This window comes from Osmia bicornis, chromosome 1, assembly GCF_907164935.1.
Source record: "Osmia bicornis bicornis chromosome 1, iOsmBic2.1, whole genome shotgun sequence".
Taxonomy (NCBI): Eukaryota; Metazoa; Arthropoda; class Insecta; order Hymenoptera; family Megachilidae; genus Osmia; species Osmia bicornis.
Window position 1 is genome coordinate 6,741,673 of NC_060216.1, and position 20,755 is coordinate 6,762,427.

Genomic DNA, 20,755 nt, shown 5'->3' on the forward strand with positions numbered 1-20,755 from the left:
GGTTCAGTTGCATCCACCAGTTTCATCCTGATTCCTGTGCTCGTCTTGTTGCATCGCGTATGCACCAGATATGACAATTAATTATTTCCGAACGAGCTGAGGATATCTAACCTTCTATTTTCGTATCGTTCAATTTTCTTATTGACCTTTGACGATGAAAGGTGCGATTCGAGCGTTACTTAGGCGGAGAATGAAAACCGTGAATACCTTGTTCAGAGGTGTATCATTAGCCTATCGTATTTCAGGAACACCTCCCATGACCTTTATTGTTTCTTCACACCCTTATCGCCTTTACCGTATCATTTATCTCGCCCGCCTTTCTCTACCACTTTGCGGCTAACCTACTCGTACGAATTATGAAAAACGAGAGCGATTAATATCAGTTTGAAAAGTAAAGTAGGTTCTTTAAAATCATTCGGTCAACAAAGTTACGATATTTCCACGATATTTGAGGAAGGATTTGAGGAAAATGGGAGTCGGAGAGATGAAAAATGACGGAGCAACACCAACGCTTTAGCATATCGGTGCACCCTTTGCTCGAAAAGCTTTGACGTCTGTAAAAAACGTATCGGCTCGCAGAATAAGGCTGTGGCTGTCACGCTTACGGCTCGCACAAGAATTCCCTGGCAAACTGCGAATAATACGTACGTGGTATACGCGTGTACGGCCTTACCGAGCGAATTATCGTGGCGGCCGGGTATCGTAAACATGAGAACGTTATGTCTTTAGCAGCCTCGCAGGAAACATCGATCGGTGCCCTCGATTGTATCGTTGTCGTTGTAACGATAGTCGACTCGCGGAGACATTCGCCTCCGCAATGTCGATGCAATCGTAGAACCGCGGCTCTTGTTCTCCTCTAAGTATCGTGCTGTTTCGAACGAGATCGTTCTTGCGACACTATTCCTCGCGATTTTACGATTGAAAATCCGACGATGGACATCCCTTTTAAAGCGGACGGTTTCGCGACTCCGAGGGATGATGACATCCAACTCGGTCCGCGATTTTATTCAAGGAAAATTTATTTTTCCCATGAAATTTTACGCTCGCGCCGAGTTTATCGGTCGTTTCTAAACGATCCGGCGCGCCACCAAATGGCCGACGAGAAGATAAATTTTGATTAGAGCGACAAGGAACCGAGTGGACGATTCATCATCCCTGCTTTTCGACGTAACACCACTATATCTTGCGCTAGCGTGCAAGCCATGCGTTATGCTTAAAGCGGCACGCACCGTACCGAGTGATACAGTAAATAGTATAGTCCGCCCACCGGTGTTTCGCGAAGCGCGGGTGTGACGACAGTCTGCGAAACGTGGGACGAAGAGGAGAAAAGTGGACACCCACGCGTGTGGCTCGACGATTTTCTGAGAGGCCAAGCTTTTTCGAGAGCGTATCGCGTCACCCCCTTTTTTCCCTTGATCACTTTTCTCCTCTCGGTTTATCGACCCGTTGGGCGATCGCAAATAAGGAGAGAGCTCGCGCTACGAAAACGTCGTAAACTCTATAGCACTAGAAGCAAAGCGATCTGAAAATATAGCACGATTAGGAAAAGAGAATAGTTTTTTTCCGGCGGATAGCGCAGCAGGGAAAAGAGGGTAGAGAAAGCCGATCGCGAATCGAAATGCTCGAGGCGTGGATCGGGTCGAGATTGGAAGGCTCAGTCGGATGTTAGGGAAATAAATTATTGCCGCGTTTTCAATTTTTAACCCGTTCCCGGCCGTTCTTTTTTCACGACGTTTGCTCCCTCGACCCGGCCAATCTACGCTCAATCTTCCCGCATTCGCCGATCTTCTCTCTTCCTCCGTCCGTATGCGAACTACGGAGCCACGGTGTTCCGCTGAATTAAACATAAGTCAGCGAGTATAAAATATGCCGCGAACGTTACCGGTAGATATAAAACGCGACTCGGTAAAGTGTACGTACGTGCCACGTGCACCGGCTCGAACCCCAATATAGGCTTCTTCTTCTTCTTCTTCTTCTTCTTCTCCTTCATTCTTTTATGTTTTCGTTTTATCCAGAGGGAAAACTTTACGAACCGACCGAAAACCTTCGCTTTGTTGTCTATTCTATTGAAACTGTACAACCTCGAGGATCGACGAATATCGCTCGATCTTTCGACGTTCGCTCGTGAACGGCGATCCTTATCGAAACAACAGACACGCTTTTGAGGGAACGTTGATCGACGAACTTGAGATTTCGCCGTTTTATCAAGCCGATTTATGGCTTTAAAAGGCCGTGTTGTTTCATTAGCTTGATTATAATTTCAATTGTGATATATTATGTTTTACGAGCCGTGTGCCGTGCAAAAGGTATGGGTAGGTATCGAAAGGAATTTGCATAATTTATCGTATATTAAAAGTTGCTTTCAAGTTTCTCGTATTCTTTCGCGTTTATTATCACTGTCGCTTGTTAATAAATTATGTAACACCTTGCAAAATACCACGACAAACGCTGTATTAACTTAAAATTATTAAAGAAAGTTTAAATTGGTGGAAAAATTCGCGTTTTATTTATCGCGAAAGATCATAACGTCGTTATCGTCGAATAAAGTAGTATAGTAAAGTATTATGTCTGAAATTTGCCCAGAGTAACCGTAGAAGAGTATCACACAGATAAAAACATGTAAAACCATTTCCAGTTTGCGTAAATGTATCCTTCAACCTTCTTTATTATCATGATATTAAATGGTACACACGGTACGTACCTTCTCGCCACAAATTAAAGCTTTATTTTTACACCGAGTGAAAATAAACAAACAGTTAGCGTCATAATAACCGTACTTATTTATAATCACTCTGAATTTATTACTGTAGCAAGTATTTTAAGAATTTCGATTGGAATGGCGATTATTAAATATAGGTAAAAAGCAAATCAGAAGCATTACCAGTTCAGTGGATCGAACATGTATTCCATATATGTATAACGAGTTTTACACATTCATTTTTAACTAGAACAGAAATAGATTTCCTCTTGTTACAAATTACAAACAAAGTTTTCAATTTACTAGCTGATTTGTGATTCTTGCCATTGACGTAACTAACAATAAGTAGGAGCTAGGGTGGGACTGGACTCCCTAAAAATCTGGGCTGGCCCCTACCCAAAAATGTGAACCTTCACCTTCACAGTCCCAAAATTCTAAAAATGTCCAAATTTGAAAATTTCAGATCCTAAAAAGTTCAAAATTCAAATATTCCCAGTTTCCAAAATTTTAAGATTTCCGTATTTCTAAAGGACCCGGCCCATCCCACAAGAGGGTCCAAGTTACGTCAACGATATTGCACAAATCAGAAATCAGTTCGGTAGAGTTTCAGACCAGAAGGACCGAATGTAAAAGCTAATTACGTATGTTCGTTCGATGACCAATGTTTCTGTATGCACGACGACAGTTTGAGTCTCGGTTAGCATGCAAAAAAACTCGTGTCCACTGGCTGCGTTTTGAGATCGAGCCGTTCGTACACATTGAAGCGCGTTTCGTTTCGTTTACTGTACCGTTGTTCGTGGTGTCTTCAATTAAAACGCACCAATGTTCCTCTAACGTTTCTTCTTCGTCGCGCATTACCGGCTTACGGGGACGCTTGTTAAACGAATAAATTATGTCATAACGGTCTGATCGGTATTCGTTGTGTAAATGGTAATACATGGAGTCTTTATGTGTCCTCTGGATGCGATACCGAGGTGTGCGGTTATGGTAATTAGACGAGGGAAACGTGTAATAACCACGCGGTTAATAACTCATCTGGTAATTAAAACTAGTCCGATATCGAGCCTTTTTTGCTCGATTAAACCGGAAAGAAGACAATTAGCCACGGTTATTCGATATTCGAGGCTCGAATTACTTTGATAATTACTCGAAGGCTTAATTTAAGAACACCCTGTGTAATTCATTAAACGGTACAACGTTACACAATAAAAGGCTAATAACGAACTGTAGAATGGAATCAGTCACGCCAGCTTTGTTTCCCCCAACAATGAATACAAAATTAAAAACAGCTGTGTTCGTACAAACTTTCTTTATTATTCTCGCGTACCAAAACACCGTCAAATAAGGCTTTTCATATGTGATAAATAAAAATTATATTATTCTCTTTTCTAAATTACTTTCAATATTAACATCGTCAAAATTAAAATACTGAAAATTCTTACTAATCTTTTATCGTACTTTTTCCTAGGCAAGCCTAATTTGATCGCAAGTGTACGTATTCGTAGCGGTGGCTGATTCTCGGACATTTTTAACGCGCAGCCCAGCATAAAATAACGTAATTCATGCGGCTTATTAAGTATCCGCACGCTACTTACTTGCCACTTACGCGAGTCTATACGCGAGTTCACCCACCCAAATCCAGTTGCCTACATTTCGAGGCTGGTTGCACGATCGCAAAGAAAAATCCCCGTGCTGCTTTCATAAGGCGCGATACCGTTCCTTAATTAGCAATATTTCCGAGCAGGTAACCCGTGAAACAGCTGAACATGACTTGACAAATGCCTTTAGAAAAACTCGTTCGAACGTTGAAAATCATGCCCCTCCAAGTACAATAAGCCTAAATGAATACAGTTTAAATTAACTGGTAATGAATTTGATACGGCCAACAAAGTGTGTACGGGGTACGATCCTTAATTAAATCCATTTACGGGCTCCGCCAATGCCGACCACTCGGATGCCTGGGATGTTAGCTATAATTCATTTGTCAGATTCGTGCGACGAGTCGCCGGTGATTTCGATGCGTGGCGAGGAAACGACTCGTTAGCCTGCGATCCCGAATCATTCGCGTCTCGTCAACCGCGAAACTCCATCGCTGTTAATTAGTTCTGCTGTTCTGGTCTTGTTTAACCTGTTAACTGAGAAACCAGTTAACTCGTCGTTTCAGAGAAACAAAAGAAAATTCTTGTCTTTCAAGTTGCGAATTTAATTCGATTAAATATTTCAGGAGTAAAAGCAAGGGATTAAAAGAGATTTTTTTAGACTTTGAATGAAGTGGAGCACCCATCGGAGGGAATTAGCGCTTAAAAGCGTCTCGTCCCGACGCTTGTCCTGATCATTGAGGTTATTAGGATTTTTTGGGGATTGATTAGGATCCTTAGAAATTTTAGAATTGTGGAATTATGGAATTTAGTATTAGAATTTTTTAATTTTGGAACATTAAGATTTTAGAAAAGTGAAGGGCCAATTCACTATTTTGATGGAAGCTAGATCCACCCTTGTCCCTGCTAACTTACAGTAATGGAAGCATTTAATAATACTTTGTGCGGTTTAAATCTGGCGAAAACTATCGAGGAATCGAGCAACGTATGCTTTCTTGCGGTGTACACGCGCAATTGCACGATGCTGCGATTTATCGTGCCGCTCTGAAAACTAGCGCGATCAACGCATCGCGTAAAATAACATTATAAGATGAAATATGTACCTGCGGCGAGTTGTACTACCAGCGAAGTAACACACTTTCATTTGCCAATTTTGCGCTCAAATCGCACGAGATAATTCTGTATTTACTGCAAAAAGAATGTGGGTGGTGTGAGTGAAATTGAACACGATTCAATCGAAATTCGAAGGAATATATATTGCTTCATCCTCGCTTTCGTGTATTGTACTCGCGGTGTTCTTGAATATATAATCCACCTTTTGTAAGTCTTATCCGTAAATCTCGAAACTCTGCGACGATGGCAAAGCGCGAAGGACGTCCTACCGAGGAAATCAAAACAAATTACACGTTTTAAATAATAATTTACCTATAGAACGCTGGAAACTTTTACCAACTTGCTAATTTCCGTCGGAAGCGTGGACGTTAAATTTGCATTTCAACGGCGATTAATTTAGAAAGTAGGAAGCTTTGAACATTTTAGCCGAGTCGAAAGGTTTGAAGAGAAAGTCGAGTGTTAAATAAATATTTCAACGGACAAAGCCACTTTGAAATGATCGCAAATGGTGCATTTTAACTTGCACCGATCGAAGTGTAAATAAAAGTTGATCAGAGCTGAATTTAATTTAATTTAATTCGCCGGATGATTTACGCGATGCCGCGTATTATTCAACGATTATTTATCGACGCGATCATTTCTTTTTTTTTTCTGAGACTCGCGCTCGTTGATTTACACCCGGTGTTTATTCAAATCAACTCGTTATCAGGCTCGATGCAATTTACACGATCGCGGAAAAGCTGTTAATTAGTCGGATCGGCGGTAACCGGCTAGGTCGAACGTGAAGTTTTTCAATCGAGCTGCAGACATGGTTCACCGGGGCGAATTAAATTATTCAAGTATGCGGTTCGACATTTACCTGCTTAGCAAATCCTATTAAACCTTTTTTTCTCTCTCTCGGCGATACGTGAAGCTTCGACTTGGCTTTTGTTGTCTGGAAATGGAACGGTTGCGCAAAGAGAAAGGCGGCGCACGATGCCTCCTTGAATAAAGGAAAAGAAACTCTGTGTCTAATCTTTTATACGGGCTCTGGTCGCCGGTTAACTGCCTCCACGATTGTTTTCAACAACCGTGTCGTTCGCGATTAGATATCGGTCGATAATGAGAGCAATAGATCCCGTGAAAATTGACCGTCTATCGAGAATTTCAATTGTACGAATCTTACTTTTATACAAAATAATGATAGCGAAATATTTAAAACGATTTAATGTGTCGTACGAACAAAGCGTCGAGATAACAGAATCTGATTCGTGCATGGAATATAAAGAAATGCCTGCCAGCAAATCAGAGCTCTCCGTATCCCCTCCGTTCTACTTTCACCCTGTAAACATTTCAATCGGAATATTGCGCAAGCCCGAACTCGACGAGAATCGTAACTCATGGCATCGATCACCGTAAATGTTCAAAATGCGCTGGAGAACGAGTTTCCTTCGGCCAGGCGGAACACAAACATCGTGTGTCAAAAATACACGCAGACATAGTATAATAACAAAGACAATGACCGAGAGAAGAAATCGTGTGATGCTGAGCGAGTGGAAAGATGTGGTAGAAGGGAGGAAAAAATGAGACAGATGCGAAGAGTATAAGAGAGAAAAGAGACTCGAGAGTATCCTTCTCGCACGTGGAGAACGGTCTGACACTTTCAAGGTCGGCTACTCCGGCTTTTCCAAATCACGGTCCCATATGACTTCCTAACTCCGTCTCTCTCGTTCCACTCGAATAGACAGTGGGAGAGGAATGACGCAAAGGGTGCAAAAAGGAAGAGACGGAAGCCGTCGACGTAACTCGAAAGAAAAAAAAAAAGTGCACCCGTGATGTACAGGGTGAGTCAGAAATAGTGACTGTCTCACCTGGTAATTGCGATCTCATTGCGCAATTTTTTATCGTCAAGTACACTTTAGCGTTTTAAAAGTTTCGATAATTAGTAGGTGATTAGACAGAAATAAAGTTGATGACGTCAAGAACCAACTACTGTACCATTGGCGTAACTGGATTTTTTTCTATGGTGGGCGGGATCTCGTAGAAATTTTATCATTCTATAATTTTTTAATTTTGGAAGAATGCTGTAATTTGAAAATTCCGAAATTTTTGAAATCTGAAACATCATTTTAAAAATTCTGGAATTTTAGAATCTTAATGTTTTTAAATGACGAAGGGGCCAATCCACCCTACCTCCTATCTAGTTACGCCAATGTGTCGCGCTAGTTTATATTCACGTGCGACGGCGATACGGGTATTAAATGAAAAATAAGACGGTTGTAAATCTGTGGAATACATAATGTTTCCGTGATTTCGATCGTATCTGTGTGTCGAAGGTGAATTTAGTCATCATGTTTTACGAGCATAGATAGTATCAGAGTACAATATGAAAATATTTTTTTGGTCGAAAAAGATTCAGTTTAGTGTTATACTTCTGTTTCGATGACTTAGAATTTTTCCTTATTGCTTTATGAAATTATAAGACGAACTAAAAAAAAGAGAACAAATAGTATATTTACTACAAAAACTTAATTAATAATATGCTAGAATGTTGTTCGAGAAGGAATGCCGACTAGAAATGAGAGTTATTTTTCGAATACCAAAACACTCGTGGATCATTCCTGTATTTTTTTTTTTTTTTTCTCCTTACGAAACTATCCAATACTTATCGATCGTATCGATCGTTACACGTCTGAATCTGTCGCGTTTTTTGTCCCTCTGCGTACGTGGGTGATCGACATTCTTCCGGGTAGCTAATTTAAAATCGGAGCAAGGTTTTATCTTATCGCAAACAATGATTGGTGCTTCTATATCCGGAATCCCATAGCCTAGGCGCCAGATCAGCATATTTATATAAAAGTAATCTCGTTTTTTCCCGTCTTTCTTTCTTTTTTCTTCTTCGAAATCCTTTTCCAGCCAGGACTCAGGATCTCCATTGACGTCGAAAGAATTTGAACAAACGGATCGATCATTTTTCAAGAATTATATTTCTATTTGATCGTGGAAAAAACCCTGTACCGTGTCACAGAGGCATAAAAACTTAGAGGAGATCGTATCGTTGATGGCTCACGAGTGTTTAACAATCGATATACGACTCATGACTTCAAGAGACGGTTTTTCCCGATACAAATCTTTATTCTTGCCTAAAGATCGCATAGACCGATACGTATCGCGAACTTGCCGCGATTTACAATCCATTACGATCGGCTAACCGCGCAATACAAAGTCTCCTGCTCCATTTAAGAAAATTAATGGTCGTATCGTTTATTTATATTCGCCTTTGCTGCAACACGATTACCACGCTCAGGTTTAGTACCTACCTTGATTTCTCTTATTAATTAAAAATGAGAGAAATTAGTCGTCGGGCTGAGGTATTCGAAATATCTCTGCAATGCCAAAAATTCTGGCTCCTTGTTTCTCGATTGAGAAAAGAAGAATGAAAAATGCAAGGGGCAATGAATACGATCGAGCCTCGTATCCGTGGAATTGAATCGTTGGATTATGCGGAACGCGGGCTTTTCGCGCCTTTGTTGGGCCGCTGAGTGCATCCTCGAGGATGCATCGTAATGTATGCACCGCGCTCGCAACGCGCACACGTGTAACGCGCGGGACCCACTCGCAACAATGGCGATGCGTGGGCGGCAAAGTGTTATTAATAGCGAACACTGCCAATATCTCGGCTACAAACGATGCGGCGCAACGGTGCGCAATAATGAGGCAATTATTAACGAGACTCGATTATGCGGTCGAGGTAGCAAGCCTGGAACCCGATAGAAAACGTTTAGAATCGACTCGAGTGTTATACCCTTCCATGATAGAACTAATCGTTCAGACTATGGACGGCGCTTTCCTACCCATGCGTCGAAGTCTCCAAAAGCCAGTCTCTAAAATCATATTTAACGCTGTTCAAACTTTATGACCTCACCATGACATAATTCAGCAAAGTATCTCAGTTTCGAGTCCACTTTAAATCTATCCATATATTAAGCGCGTGTTCAGAAAATCCCACGTCATTTTTAAAATTATCGTACCTAAATTCAACAAATGACGTAATCATTGGGCGCACATAAAAGTGGCCTCGTTACGGTGTTTACTTCGGCAAAAATGCTCGAGGATCGTTTGCAGTCGGTACTAGAGTCCAGGTGTTCGTACCGGCAACAGGTCGAATTTATAACGTCCACGGGGTTACACGAGGAGAGCAGACCGGTGTTCTAGGACAACGGCCTCGGAGAGATCCCTATAAAACGTTTAATAACGCGGCCTTAAGGGCCGCTCGCGACGGACAAAGGCAGACCTGCCGTAACTTCTTTCATGGTGATGCACAGACGGCATTACCGAGCCGCGTTATGCCCTCATTATGCGGTATTATGTTACTATTTACGCTATCGCGACTCCCTATTTATTTGTCTTGCCTCGCCTTCCTTCCACCTTCCACGCTACTTCGTCTTTCTTTCTTCTATTTTTCGCTATGGGGCCGACCGTGCTGTCATTCCATGACAGAGGCCAGCGTCCCTTCCTAACGGGATCAAATTTGTGAAACGAAAAAAAAAGAAAAGGATCGTGAGTCAAGAAACTCGGACAACTATGTTTTTTTTTTCTGTTCAATTTTTTTTTTTTTTTTTTTTTTTACACGCGCTCGTAAACGGTACTTCGGTGTGTCAAGATTAATATAAAGCATCATTATTTGCCACTTTACGTGGAAACGCGCATTCCTTATCGAGCGAGGAAAGGCGCAGGAATAAAGAGGCCCGTTCCCGCGGCCGTGTTTAGTCAACGTTATTACCATTCGGAATCTTCAGCTAGTTTACCATGCCAGCTTACCATATAGCAACACCACCAAGGTGCAACGTCGATGGTTCGCGCGGAGTACTTGCATTATACGCGCATAAGTTATGCACATTATCGTTATGCGCCGGTTCGAGCATAACTTGTACTCCCAAGTGGTTCGTACACACGCGCCACGTCGATGCACGTTACTTAGAAACTCTGATTTCAGTTTCTTTCCCGACGATGTTGCTCCTTTTGCTACCTTCCTTCTCTGTTTCTTCTTGTTCGATCCGTTTCTCTTTTTACGCCCAACAAAACATTTTTGAAGAAATTTCAAAGTATCTGAAATGAAAAAAGAGCGGCTTTTATTAGGCTTTTTATTGTTGTAAAAACGCTTGAATTGGTCGTTGATTAATTGATCGTAGTTAATCGAATAATAAACAGTTTCTTTGTGCTTTTTGCCTCTGCAATTTTTTGTCGTTTGTTCTTGTGTTACTCGAACGGAATCCAGCTGGTATACCGTTAGTCATCCTCACGATACGAGTATTCAAATATGTGCCAGATTTGCAGTTCGCTGATATACACCTGCATACCCCTTTTCCTAGTTTCTCTTCCCTATCACGATTTTAATCGCTGAGGAGACAGCAAGAATTGAGGATCCTGCAGCAAGAGAAATATAGCTCTATTTTGAATAGAGCTATTATGTGGGAGTACTCAAAAATTGAAAACGTAAATGGGCGAGAACCCGACCTGAACGATGCAGGCGCGATCCGATCCAAATTTTCGGGTACTCGCTCACATCTAGTATTCTCTTTTGAACGTTAAATCAAAGCAATAAATTTGATAAGCTGATAAAAATGCAGCTGCAATCCTTTAGCTGCAAAATCTTCAATTGCATTCTTATACTTTTTAAATAAATTGTGTTTTAATCTCTATGATCTACTTAATGACAACATAAGAGCATCAGGAATATAGGAGTTTGAAAGGGTCGAGGGTTTCGTTACGAGGTCATCAAGGTTCGTTATAGATCGCATAGAATCGATAATCGAGTCGTATCGACAGTTTCGATCGTAATTGAGTTTACACGGGATTCTTGTGAAAATAATCAAGGAAACATCTGAGTAATTTTCATAAGGTTGCCGATGCAACGGAGAATCTTCTTGTCCTTGTAACTGAGGAAGAAGAAAAGGTTAACTGCAAAGAATGAAGAAAAGTCTGCTTTTTTCTTGTTTAGATAAAAACAGAGTTGAAGAAAACAGACGATAAAACAGGTAAACAGGGTAGAAATTAAAATACAAAACGTTTTTTTATCATCAACTTTTAATCTGAACGTTTCTTTATTACAAATTCAATGATATGCTAATTAGAATCTGGAAAAATCTATGCAAAGTTTATTCCTCATTATCATGCAAACTCGTACATAGATTAATGTCTCGCTTTGTTTCGAGTTGAACGCTTTGAAACATTGTTGAAGACTTAATTGTTACATTATGTAGTTCTGATATAAATATCAAAGACGTGCGTCAATTCTCAGAAAGCGTGTAACAAAAGTAAAATACAAAAAAAAAAAAAAAATATTTCTCAGAATCAACCGAGGAACCTACGTAAATTGATGACCTAACAGATTTAACAAACAGTAAATCCCTAATACTCATATAAATTTACTACCTATACGTTTTGCATTGGAATTTCTCGTAATAAACGCGTTGGGAGTGTGGGATTAGGATCGTCCGGAGTAAGTAGTAGAGGTGTCGGTGGTCAGACGGTGGAGTAAATTAAGTGGTGGCCGACTACCACTCGGCGGACCAGCCAGTCCTTACATAAGTCTTCCTATATTTTGGCTTTCGTATCGAAAATTTCAACTGTCTGATGAGATACCCGGTTACTCGGGTAATTTTGCTTATCTGGGCACTCGGATATTTCAAGTAGCCGGTCCGAATCAGTAGCTCCAATTAAAAGTAAACTACTCTCAAATTAACAACTCTACATCTGCTAATAACGCGAAGAAGTGTGTGTGTGTGTACTTCTTGTTTGAATGTAGAGTAAGAGGAGGGACGATCGCGAGAGACGATGATCTTAGATAGTACGCAACTGTCATGGATGGTACACGTGTTCCAGAAGAGCGGTCGTTCACGTTCGATTCAGATATTCGACCGCCCGCGTAGCCATCGGAAGATTTCCAGGTGAACGTGTCGGTGTTTAACGAGCATTTTCGTAGTTTTCAAGCAATTTCTATGCTGTGCGTTTAGTTACCGTTCTTTCACCATTTCACTCGGGCAAGTGTCGTGTAAGTGCTTTACGTGACGACAAAACTTATGGTGCAGTGTTAGATCTTTTATATTTTTATTTTTCAAAGTGTCGAGGATAAAATAATCGAACATTAGTTCCTGATTGTCAATGCGTTTACGGATAATCAATTTTATTCGACTAGTTAATCATTTATTTCTGCTGTTACGTGATTCTGGGAAAACATCTTTGTAATGGATGTTTCCTCTTTACCTGTCGCTTCACCGTTGCTCCTCGCAGTTTCTTTGTAACGATTTAAATCAGCCTCTTTGACGCTCCATTAATTATCGCGAGGAAAATGATGTTTAATTAGTTTCAGAATTGCTGCGCGCAGTTCGATGAAACCACGAGAACAATTGAAAGTAATCGATTTCATCCGGCAATTAAATTGATCGCGTCAATTGCGCGCGCTCGCGTCGTTAATTACTTTTCAGCTTATTTCCGTGCCGTCGTTTTATTTCTCCTTCTATTCGATCGTTTCATCCGCGGATAATTAGTGTCGACGAAAATTCGTCGCACTGATGGGTCGCGCGAATGCGATCCGCACCAATACGTTTCAGACGACAATCGTCTCGATGAGAAGTATGCGGATCGTTGCGGTGGAATATCATGACAGGTAACGGTATGATCTTGCGACATTTGAACGTATTAATAATGCCATGAATTTCGTTTGATTTATGAATCGAAAAGTGTTGAATCATATATAAAAATCGAGCGATTAGAGATCCAGTGTAAACGGGTAAAATCCTGTAAGAAAAAAATTAATCGAGCTGAGATACATAGATGACACATACGTCAAAAATACTACGAGATTGTTGCCAATTACATAACAGTTATCGAAATATGAGAGAGAATTCTTTTATCAGAAATAAGTATACATGTATGGCAGAACAATTTACTGTTATCGAGGAATGACCTGTTCGATTAATCATACAATTTGATAGAAAACTATACATAGAATTGTGCAAGAATAAAAATTAATGGAAACATTAAAGGCTAGCAAAGCGGGACCATGGCGTCATATTCCTTTCTAATATAGTTACGTCACGACGGATTGAGGATCATCCTTGGGGTATGGTCCTGCGAACCGTGGAATTGTCGTCCTTGAACCTGTCTGTTGTACTCGAATCAGGGCATCGAACTCCTGCAGCCCTCATTTTTCTCGAATTTAACAGGAAAAATAATGATTCATTGCAGGACCGGATTAAGACTTCTAGAGCCCCGGGGCTATCAAACCCTCGAGGGCTCCTTCGGTTGATAAACTTGGTTCTAAAATTAAAATGTATTACAAATGAGATTGAATAACATTTAATTATAAGGAAAGAGGTTTATAATGGCCCCTGTATGAACCGAGGCTCAAGGCTATGTTTAGCTCACCTTAGGCCTCCTCTTAAATCTACGCTGATTATAGTGGCGTAATCATAATTGTCCTATAGGGGTTCAATATATTTTCTTCATACTTTATTAGTATCGTGACAAAATTATGTCTAATTTTCTGAATTTTTTATTATTCCCAGTAACATTTTCGAAATTTTCGAAAACAGGGTCAGCTAACATTGACTCCTTGTCAAGTTGAGCTCCTGATTCATTGCAACGGCGTACACGGAAATTGATTCATCTGTAAAATAATTCATAGAAATTCGTCATCCGGCTTTCTCCGTTAAGTGGCTATCGAAGGTCAGGATGTGAAATCACTATCGATCACGTGCAAAGCTCGTTTGGTCCAGATGTTGATTACTCCGAAACTCGATGATGATCCCGTGACTATCGTGAAATGTTGTAAACTCTCGTCAGTCCATCTGTAATATCTTCTGAAAAGTCTATTTCTTCGAAGGTGCACAAAAAGCAGAAACAACTCGAGGTACGAGGCATAAAAGATTTTTAATTGGTCTCGATATTAAATATCCTTCTGACTCGTTTCGTGAACGATCGATCTAACCGGTGTCGATTTCTCGAAAACGATGAGGTCGGTCCCGAATCGTGACTCGGCTGGAATTCCGTGTTTAATGCACGAAAGGAGAGAATACAGCTGCACCGTTGGTTAGCCGGTAACGTGACGTCAACGGCTGGTCCTTAGGAAAGGCCAGAGAGATAGCAGGAAACCAAGGAAGCCGTAAAAACATGTTACCGAGACGATTTTGTGGTCCTTTGGTCGTAAAAGGAACGGTACGACGAGCATACTGAAACCTATCTCGACCAATTTTTTCGAATATCGCCAACTTATCAATTAATTTGCCTGAACTTTACTTTGGGCTACACAAAATTATTGACTTCTTTTTTATATTCCAATAGCATTCAACGCGAAAAGTTGATTTTGGTCATTTTGATGAGTTTGGTATTTAATTTAGCATTACAGTGTACCAGTCAACGTAGTTAAAGCATCATCCCGTTCTCTGAGAGGCGATTCAGGAAAGCCGTGGCAAGAATTCCATCGTCCATAGATCCCATCAGCATAGATAAACATTCTCTTCTCCCTGGGACCTTTCGCGGGAGGCTAGGAGAAGTCAAGAAATAAGCGGTTCTCTTTTGTGCCTGAACCCTCCCCCGTATCTCTTCTCCTCGTAGCTTATCTTTCTCTCGTTTCGTTGTGTGCCAGGTACGAATACACGTACAGTGGTGGAAGGGGATTGTTATTGTGTCCGGCGGTAGGTATAAACGAGTGTGTAAGCGTGCAAATCCACGCTCCGGCCCGTTGTATGGGTATAATCGTTTATTTCGCGTCGACCTTTGCGGGGCACTACGTCAAAATGTCAGACGCGACCCCGCCTGAGCGTAGGGAAGATGCACTGGGAACGTTGTAATGGGCTTACAAAGCGTAACAAACTGATGCGAGGTCAAACACACGACGGGCAATAAACACACGGAAAGATAAATGGGCCCTTAAGGTGCACAAGGTACACCATCCTATCGAAGAAAGTGTTTCATTTTGGCTCGAACGTTTCCTTTCGTTTTCGACATTAGCCAGGATAATAGCGAATGGTTAACGATTATTTACAAGGAAACTATGCTTGATATATACTATTAGCCACGGATTCGTCGAGGTTACGCTACTATCTTCCCGCTGCAATACCGACGTCGAGAACCTTTTGATCCTTTGAACCCGTTCCCTCGAGCAGGGGTGAAGTTTTAATTACCGCTCGCCGGATGTTTCTTTTTGATTTAATGGGATTGTTGAAAGGATTATTTGTTGAAATTTTTCAAAGCGTAGTCACGTATTCGTATCGGAATGATCATAACGTTAGCGGTCGAATTAGACGGTTGACAGTAAGATACGGCGAGGATGGACGCTCGGTGATCCTTCAAGGATGGACCTCGGGATCGCCGTGAGCCATAAGTGACTTACGGAGCGTAACAAACTGACGCGAGTTTAAGCGCTGGACGGGCAATAAACACCGTGGAAAGATAAATGGGACCCTTGGTCCATCGTTGCAGTCTCGAAGAAAGTGTATCATTTCGTTTAGATCTTTTCGCTCGTACAGGCCGAAATAAATCGTGGCATTGTCGGGGGATATAAAGGAAGAATGTTTCAGCGTTATGCGTTCTGGTTAAAGTTTATACCGTTCTATACATACCGAACTGACTAGAAAATGTTCGTTTCATTTTCAGATGCCACAAACAGTGCCTTCAGCAGCCGGCTACTCGCCGTCGTTCGATTACACCACGTTCCAGTTCGATTTGTCACTTCTGTCGGACGACTATAGCGCCGCGAACGCTCAAAATACTTTGAAACCAGCTCAGATCAAGCAGGAAGCGCAATCGCCGCGTCCCGGTTCCCCGATTACTTACTCGAGCCCCCCTTACCCTGGCGCTGGTGGTGAACTGTCGCCCAACTACTCGCACGAAGGCTCGCCAGGGTACCCAACGAGCCCTTATTACGTGCCAAGGAGCCCTCAGAGCGCACAATTCTATCCAACCAGTCCAGAACCGTCGGCGAAACAGCCGATCAAAAGGGAGAAGAGCCTCGATCTTCTGGCCATCTTGCAGGAGTCCAGGTACACTTTCCTTTAGGTACACTTAACGCGTTCACTGCTATTCGCATCGGCCCAGGTACGACTCTATGGAATTAAACGCGTTCCATGTACGCGATTAATTAACCGCAACCCCTATGAAACACACCTCTCTGCAACCATGATTTCAGACTCTTGGCCGAGAGTCTGGGCTACAGAGAGGACTCGACCGACTGCACGGTTCCTTGTACGCCTCCTAGAACGGAGGAGGACATCTACAACAGCCTTGACGCGGACTTCTTCGCGAAGAAAGAAGATACCGCAGTGCAAGGGCACCCGTTGTTGAAGGAAATCCTGTTCAAGGAGGAACCTCGATCCAGTTGCAGCAGCAACAGCAGCGTCATCAGCAATTCCTCCTCGTCATCCTCATCCTCGTCCTCGTCCAGCACTTCCTCGTCCCCGGATCCGATCGAACTCGAGAACAGTTCCCCGTTGAGGAACCTACTGTTCAAGGGTGCTCGAAAGGAGTTCGCCGACGTGGCCAGGACAAACGCGAATCTAAAGCTGGAGAGAATACAGGACGAAGTGAGGAACCCTCTGGAGAAGGAGGAGGAGCTTTTCAAGGACGGACAAAAGAGCGATCATCAGTTGCTGAGGGAGGTTCTGAGGGATACTAGCTTTCAGAGGAAGTACAATCTGAGACCCGTAGACCTTGGAAGCGTCGGGACCGGGTTCGTGGAAGACATGGAACCTGGTGAATGCGTCGGAGACCTGACCAGAGAACAGATCGAGCCTGTACTCAGCTTGGCCATTCAACAGTTGCAAAAGGACTTCGATAATACCTGTGTGGCACTCGGTATTCATCCTGGTAAGTGATATTCATTTAAATAATTGCAACGCGCTAATTATTATCCACATTTCATGCTAATTTGTCCCGTCTGGTCCTTCGGAACTGAAAAGCTCTTCGACTCGTTATTGCGCTTAACGACCGTTCGGCTAATTATCGCGTAATGAATTAATAAATTGTATCAAGATATACGGTGTTCGGCTGGCAATAAGGAGGTGCGTGAGCGTCCATTAGACTGTTAGACCTTGTTGCTACCTTGCCGCGGGCAAGTGTGTTCGACGTTATCTTCGTGAACGTAGGAGCGACCGGTTCGACTATTAGTTGGTAGCATGATGTCATGCTCGGAATAAGTTACGAAGTCACATCGTGCTTTCACGAGAAGTTACGAAATTTCGAGGCTCTCTTCAAGGTCGTTCCTCGCTTCCGCTGTTTTTCTAACGTTTCCACGCAACGCGAGAGGCGTAGGAAAAATTCCGCCAGTGAAATCGAAAGTGTACGATTGAAATTTGTTATGTATTTTTTTCTAATTGAAGAACCACGACGCTGGAGCGCGGCGGACGTTGCAGCTTGGATACAATGGGCCAGAAGGCAACTGCAGTTGCCCTCGGTACCATTGGAGAGCTTCAACGTGGACGGTGCAACCTTGGCTTCCCTCACGGAAGAAGAATTCTGTCAACGAGCCCCGCAGGTGAGTCTCTCTCGAATGATTCTCTCCTTGGTGGCTACCGTCACTCGACGAGCAGTCGTCTCGTTAAAATCGGCCAACACATAAGTCGCGCATTCAGCCGGTATACCGTTACGCAATGCTGTTCGAGCCGATTATTCGCGGACACGAGTGCCGTTTTAACGAAGCAATTAGTCTCCGGAATTTCGTGGTGTTTTAATAAATCGCCGGTGCAAACGTTCGATTGAAAGACGATTGCACGTTCGGAGACAAGCAGATTGTTTTTTCTACGGTTGTGGGTAATTTGGAGATCGGTTGTTTGATGAATCGCGTTAATGATACAACTGCAATCTAATCGAAACGCTCGTAAAATTACAAAGGTCGTAGATTCTATGATGTTGTCGGTCGTTAATGTGTCGAACGTTATCTCGTGGCGTTTTTTAAAAGGGGTTATCTCGTGTCTTCGGAGGAATTCAAAACAGATTGTAAAGTTTATAGAAAGAAATCGATTAGCATAAGAAGATAAAAAGAAACTCGTTACTCATTAAATAATAAGTCGTCGGTATATTTGTTCACTTCCGTTTTATCTATGGCGATCGTGCCTATGAATAAATTGAGGGTTGTGATTTCGTTGTTGCTGGATCTGAAAAAAAAAAAAATAATTAAACGATGTCCTGGGCTCGTTCGATAAAGAAACTAATGGCGGCGAGTCAGCCGAGAAACACTCACGGACAAGGTCCGGTGAAAGTGAATTTCCTGGAAATCGGTGTGAGTCCACGTTCTTTCCTCGTAATCCACGCGGCGAAGGGGCACAAGAACGTCGGCGTGAGTAAGCAACTGGCGTAATAATACGGTTTGTGCCGTTTAACGGGAACCAGGATTCTCCCGATACCTTAGCTACATGAACTCGAATACGTGCTTTTAGTCCCGTCGATTGCACATTTCTGTACCCTCTGATAGACCGTTATTTACCCGGCTCGATTCAACCCTCTTCGCTATTAACAATAAAAGCGAATTGTGCCCATCCGAATGTTACATTGGCACGAATTTAAAGTCTGAAATTTATGTTGCTTTCTATCGATAAACACCGGAAGGTTTCTGCAAACATAGTATTTGCATAGTACGGGAGGATATGGGTAGTCGTGCATAATGGAGTTCAGTTTTGCCTGCCGTAATTGGATAATTACACCGTACTCCGTAGCGAGTGACTTTGTAACGTGGAATCATGATCGAACTCGCTCGTGGATGATTCGGTGTAATTCGCGAAACGAGCGGAAAAATCGGCTCTCTGCCCGTTTGCCTTTGACCTGAAATTGAACACCGTTCACGTCGGTTAAATAATTCATACAGCTCGTGAAACCCCGAAGAAGAAGAAGAAGAAGAAGTCATTAATGTATTCCGCATTCGTTATGGATGTTCGGCGTGCGAGCCGGCGCTATAATCGACCGCTGGGAATTCGATTCCCGGAACGTTTCCGAGGATTCGATGCACTGTTTTCCCATTGCCACGACAGCTGAAATTACTCCGGCAGAGGTTTGCATGTTTATTTCGGCCGTGCCCCTGGAGTACGCATAGTCGCGTACTCGGCATTTGCATCCGGCGAATATGCAATTTGCTCGATGCACTCCGGTTTCACGGCACGGGTTTCGCTCGGTGAAACTCGCGATGATCGTGAAACGATCGCGCGATATTACCGATACGCGATTAGCGTGTTTCAAGTTGGAGCAGGGAAACAGCGAACGGGCTCTCAGACCGGTGACCGCGTCACGCGTCGTCATCGTGTGTGCACTCGGCCTCTGCGCGGTGCATAACTGCATCTAAGGTGCGTTTCTTCGATCCTCCCCTCTGGCCCCCTTTTCTTCCCTCCGCAATTCCCTTACTTCCACGACGCGACGCGACGCGACGTGGAGAAACAGGATCGACACTCGCGTATATATACGCTGGCGGACGAGCTATTTGCCCGGCAGAAAGGATCGAAAAGTGGGTCAACCGAATGCCTGGCTGGCTTGCTCGACTGCCTGTTGCGTCTCAGCAGAGCCGCTTTCTCTTCTTGCACGGCGCAACCACTCCGTCGATGGAATTCTAACGCTTACGTATCCAGTATTCCCCTTACGACACCGTCCCCCATTCCCACCTTCCTCTCCATTTTCTTCTCTCATCGGATTTTCCTACTGTCTCTTCCTTTCCTCCTCCCCTACCGCCATGCCAGTTCGATGTCGAACCGACTGGCGTGGCTGAAGCGGTTGGGGGATGCTGAAACTTCTGGCGACCTTGATATGGCGGTACTTGAAGACGATCCTGGAAATTGGGTCGAAAAAAGCCGTTGCGGTATCTGGTTAGCGAATAATCAACGTATCGATGAATTTTTATGAAATAATTTTATTTTCGAATTGTTCTGTTAATTATCTGTAACAGCCATCTGAATGTATTCCATTAACTCTGAAAACAACATCTGTTTTCCATTTACACTGTTCCTCGCCGGTGTTTCAAGGTAATTGCACCGTGTTTCACAGTGGCTCCGAAATTATTCAGTCGAAAATTTACAGTTATCATTAAGTATTCCAATTCTGTCTGTGTACGCTTTTGTTGCTCGTTCCGCCACCTTGCGTTCCTTCTTATTTATCTTGCGCTCGTTCGTACAGTTACCGTGAAACTTAATTGTTTTACATTACCACAGAACTCTCGCGGGTCGCTATTAATCTCTGGGTATGATAAATTTATCTACTCTCCTCTTCCTGACTTCTTCTTCTTCTCCTTCTCTTCCCACCGTTCCTCCCACTGCCGAACACATTCCTGGAAGTTCTTGCAGCATCGGGGGGGGGGGACAGGTATTCATGCAAATGGACGTCGCGCGGA

General features: G+C 42.8%; 1 protein-coding gene across 3 annotated transcripts in view; it reads left to right on the plus strand.

Moving 5' to 3' along the window:
* The window catches only part of LOC114882064 (DNA-binding protein D-ETS-4), a 37,136-nt gene that overhangs the window by 11,080 nt on the left and 5,301 nt on the right, over positions 1-20,755 (plus strand). For 2 of the 3 annotated variants that reach the window (XM_029198946.2, XM_029198957.2), the window contains exons 2-4: positions 16,048-16,433; positions 16,580-17,256; positions 17,769-17,923. In XM_029198946.2, coding sequence (XP_029054779.1) covers positions 16,048-16,433; positions 16,580-17,256; positions 17,769-17,923 — 1,218 coding nt within the window. Of the gene's footprint in view, positions 1-12,968; positions 13,058-16,047; positions 16,434-16,579; positions 17,257-17,768; positions 17,924-20,755 lie in introns of those variants that run through there. The other variant, XM_029198949.2, reaches the window with a different exon arrangement.